Here is a 4751-nt window from a genome sequence, read left to right as displayed (position 1 = left end):
ATCAATTACGCGGATACTTTAATTAGGCTGAGTATATCTAAAATAAAGAATCCGTTTTTGCTCTTTAACTATTTTTATTCGCTACATATTTTTCTACTACGTAATATATATCTACTAGTGACAAATTAAACACGACAATACTTTTGAAATAAGCTAATACAATAAAGTACTCCATATTCATTAATTTACACATATAAATATTAAAACAAAAATTAACATAACATTTCCCTCAAGTTTATTACCCACCCATTCCACACAACCCCTCTCATATTGGTTCTATACTTCTACACTATAAATAAACACCATTTCATCCACAACAAACCCTTACTTCAACACAAACATCTCCAAATATTCTAACACACTATACATCAATCTTCCTTCATCAATCAATCATGTGTTCTTCAACCTCCAAATTGCAGCAATCAAATGACGCCACATCTCCAACAACCGCCACCACCGTTTCAGACATCCACGGCCGCCCGGTCCTTCAACCGGCCACACCCAACCGAAACTCACCACTTTGCGAAAGACGCTCACTCAAAAAAACCCTCTCACTTCCAAAATCCATTACCATGACTAATCAACCTCCAACCACAAAAACTAACCAACCTCCAATCTCACCCAAACTAAAATCGCCACGACAACCCGCAATCAAGCGTCATGGTATCAACAACAACAACCACTCAAACGACATGAATTCGAGTTCAGACAAACTAATACTACCAACACCATCCAAATCCACAACTCCTAAATCCGTTATACCGGTTAAGAAATCCAAAAAATGTGGTGATCATGATCATCATGCACGTAATAATTCGGTTGATCATACTACGACTAGTACTAGTCCTAAGTCACTAGCGGTTAAGTATTTATCGGCATCAATTGTGGATTCACCTGGAAGTATAGCAGCTATGAGAAGAGAACAAGTGGCAGTTATGCAAGTTCAAAGGAAAATGAGAATTGCTCATTATGGTAGATCAAAATCTGCTAAGTATGATAGTTGTAGTAAACTAACATCTTTTACTTTTGATCCTAATTCTCTAACTAACAACATTGTTAGAGAAGACAAAAGATGCACATTCATCACCCCTAATTCAGGTACATTTATAACCATACAATAGCAATAGCTGAAAATTTGATATATACAATTACTTTAAAACCGTCAATATATATGCAAAAAAAAAAAAAAATGACTAATCAAAACATTACTCACTATTTTATCCTCATTTATTGCTTTTAATTCTTAATAACTTTAACTCAAACTTTCTTAAAATAAATACCCGAGTGAAATTGACAATTCATCGTTCAATTACAAATAAAAAAAAATTGTGGGGGTCATAGACGGAGTAATTATACTCATCTATCCAAGTGTCCTCTTGAATTTTTGTTAGATTAAGATAAATCTAATAAATGTTGGTTTTGCTTTTATATTGAAAATAAATTTGACTAGATTTATTTAAGAAATGAATGATTGATTAATAAACAAAAGTATATAATGAAGTTTAATGATATTCAGTGTTTTTTTATTTGTAAGTGAACGGACATACTTCCTCCAATATAAATTTTATCAAGTATTACGCAAAAGAAGTTATTTAAAGTCAAAATTAAGAAATAAATTAAATTGGGACGTAGGGAGTAAATAATAGTAAGATAAACATTTTTTTGGATATCTAAAGCGTGTTTTAAATATTACAAGTAGAAATTACGAGTAATTAGTAAGGCATATATGAATTCATGTTAATTAAATTAAGTACGTGTTATGTTGAACAGACCCTGTTTATGTTACTTACCATGACGAAGAATGGGGAGTTCCTGCTCATGATGATAAGTAAGCACTCCAAACTTGTACATTAATAACTTTTTCCGTTAATATTTAACGGAGTATCAAGTTTTTTACGAAATTTATTAAATGTGTGAATAAAGGATGTTGTTCGAATTACTGGTGTTAACGGGAGCTCAAGTTGGGTCGGATTGGACTTCTGTTTTGAAGAAAAGACAACAGTTTAGGTCAGTTAATTCGAGTTGTATGTCGATATCACATTTTTATTACACTTTACTATTTACAGAGTACTACAATATTTTTTACGGAGCATCATATATTTATTTCAGGATATTATAATAAAGATGAAACGTTTAATGTAATTTACAGGGAAGCTTTTTCAGGATTCGATGCGGAAATTGTGTCAAAATATTCGGAGAAAAAAATAACATCAATTAGTAGTGAATATGGCATCGAAGTTAGTCTTGTCCGAGGTGTCGTTGACAACTCTAAAGCTATGATTGAGGTATATTAAACTAAAATTAAATAATCATAATCAATTAATAATTAAAATTAAGTAATAATATTAACTAGAAAAATGAGCCCGCGCGATGCTGCGGGGCCTTTGAGTTGCGTATTCATAGTTAACGGAGCGTGTTATAGGTGTGTATATGTATTGAATATAGTCGAGGTATTGAGCGTTTTTTTTGAAGTGTCCGTTTCGCACATACTTAGTCCCGTTGTGTTTGTGAGATTTTTTTGAGTTGAACGGTGGGCTCGAAAAAATTGAACTCGCGCCGAGCGAAAAGATAGGACCCGCTAAAAATTCGGGTGAAAGTAGTTTCTTTTTTTTTTAATAAAATTGTATATTTACATTTTTTACCCCTGAAAAGAGGTAAAATTGAGGGTCGTTTTGTAAAGTGAGGCAAAGGTGAGGGGCTGTGGACACAAATTGAAAACTACAACACTTTTGTATTGAAACTACAAATTTCTTGGTTGCGGAGGTGAGGGGCTGTGGACACAAATTGAAAACTACAACACTTTTGTATTGAAACTACAAATTTCTTGGTTGCGGTTAGCATATAGGGGTAATGTTACATTGCTTATCATGTACTATTAATACTCCATCCATCCCACTACAAGTGTTCACATTTTTATTTTGGGATGTCCCATTACAAGTATCCATATTATACTTTCAACCAATGAGAAGAGGTTATTCTGGAGAGAGAAGATTTCTGATTGGTAGAATATGAAGTTAGTGGGATTTCTTAAAACTGTGTGCAAAAAGTAAGTGGACACTTATAATGGGAGGGAGTGAGTAACATATATGATACAGTACATGTTAATTTTGTTTTAAATTTATATTGATATAAAGTTTGACTAAATTTGTTTTCAAATAAATAATTAAAAGTAAAAAATGAATATAATTTATGAAATTTAATAATTATGTCGTAATTATGTCATAAAAATGGAAAATTATTTGTTTGTAGATAAAACAAGTTGGAAAGCCGGAGCGTTGTGGTGGGGATAAATTTTTTTTAATTAAGAAAATAAAATAAATAAAAATGAAAAAGAACGAAATTACTGTCGTCAACAATTTTACTTTTCATTTGTTTCTTGTTTTAGTATATACATGGCAATGGCAATGGCAATGATAATACAATGGTGAAATATTATATTGTGGCGGATTAAGTATTAGTATCTGAACTTTTGAAGTTTGTCATTAACCAAAAATCATATGATGATACTTTTGACAGATAAACAAAGCATTCGGGTCGTTCAACAACTACATGTGGGGATTCGTTAACCATAAGCCAATCGCGACACAATACAAATCGAGTCACAAGATGCCAGTAAAAACCTCGAAAGCTGAAGGCATAAGTAAAGACATGGTTCGAAGAGGCTTCCGGCAAGTGGGCCCCACTGTGATCCACTCATTTATGCAAGCTGCTGGTCTCACGAACGACCACCTCACAACTTGTCCTAGACACCACCAATGTGTCACGTTAGCATCAACTGCAACACCACAACCTCTAATTTCAGTCAATTGAATCGATCGTTCAATTCATTACTAGTTAGTATCCGGACATTAACTTGTGTATTTGAACTCTAACATGACATATAACCACCCTTGTTTTTATTTTGGATTTGTGGTTTGATCTTTGGTGATATTGATTATGGTCATGTTCATTTACAATGAAGCTCTATAGATGATAACCGAAGGGTAAAAAGTGTACTACGTTTGAAATTTGTATTATAAGTGTGGTTTGATTAATTGGTTGGATTAAATGAAATTTGAAATAAAGATATGCATAATGGAGTGTAAATGAGTCGAGTCAAGTTCGAGCTCAACTAAGGCTTGAGCTTGACTCATCTAAAATTTACAGAGCTTGAGTTCGACTAGATTTGTTTTAATGGTTTCGAGTTAAATAATGTATATAAAGGCAGGGCTCATGTAGACTCACGAATTATTCGAGTTCGACATAAGAAACTCAAGTTCATTTACTATTAGATCACCGAAATATGTTCAAGGCCGGAATTGAGTTTGTTTTAGCTCGACCTGTATCAGGCTTTTAGCGAGTCGAATTCAACTATTCAAGTATATCACACTATCTCAAATCATTTACTCCCGTAATCATATCATGTGACATAGCATGTGGGAGAATGGAATCTATGGCATGTGCTTGGTGACCACCTGTCTGCCATTTAATCATGTTGCTTTACTTTATATTTGGCAGCCTCGCAGTTTGGACCACAAAAGTCAAATTAGGTTATCCCAACTCATCTTTTAATGTGTTACATTTTTGTTTCTTCTTATTTAGCTGTAGGTCAAGTAAGTTTATAATGTCTTTCACAACTCTAACAAGAGTAACGGTCTAAGTTGGGTTTGTTTTCTGTTGAGGATACATATATGATGTCGTTATGATTTTGGACCGATTTCGTGAGTGGACGTCAAACTTGACCTCGACTCGACCAATTTACAGCCTTGGTG

At 33.4% G+C, this 4751-nt stretch overlaps 1 protein-coding gene across 1 annotated transcript; it reads left to right on the top strand.

Annotated features, from left to right (window-relative positions):
- The first annotated feature begins 291 nt into the window (after positions 1-291).
- Positions 292-4071, top strand: LOC139857517 (uncharacterized). The gene is made up of 5 exons (XM_071846299.1): positions 292-1098; positions 1771-1828; positions 1924-2007; positions 2150-2285; positions 3517-4071. The coding sequence occupies exons 1-5, from the start codon at positions 393-395 to the stop codon at positions 3808-3810; spliced, it is 1278 nt and encodes a 425-aa protein (XP_071702400.1). The 5' UTR covers positions 292-392; the 3' UTR covers positions 3811-4071.
- Positions 4072-4751: the final 680 nt, after the last annotated feature.

This window comes from Rutidosis leptorrhynchoides, chromosome 7, assembly GCF_046630445.1.
Source record: "Rutidosis leptorrhynchoides isolate AG116_Rl617_1_P2 chromosome 7, CSIRO_AGI_Rlap_v1, whole genome shotgun sequence".
NCBI lineage: Eukaryota > Viridiplantae > Streptophyta > Magnoliopsida > Asterales > Asteraceae > Rutidosis > Rutidosis leptorrhynchoides.
This window is presented reverse-complemented; position numbering and strand designations above follow the sequence as displayed.

Coding starts and splice junctions, on each gene's coding strand:
- LOC139857517 (XM_071846299.1), top strand. CDS start 393: ATGTGTTCTTCAACCTCCAAATTGCAGCAATCAAATGACGCCACATCT. Junction 1,099..1,770: donor ATTCATCACCCCTAATTCAG/GTACATTTATAA, acceptor TATGTTGAACAG/ACCCTGTTTATGTTACTTAC. Junction 1,829..1,923: donor GTTCCTGCTCATGATGATAA/GTAAGCACTCCA, acceptor GTGTGAATAAAG/GATGTTGTTCGAATTACTGG.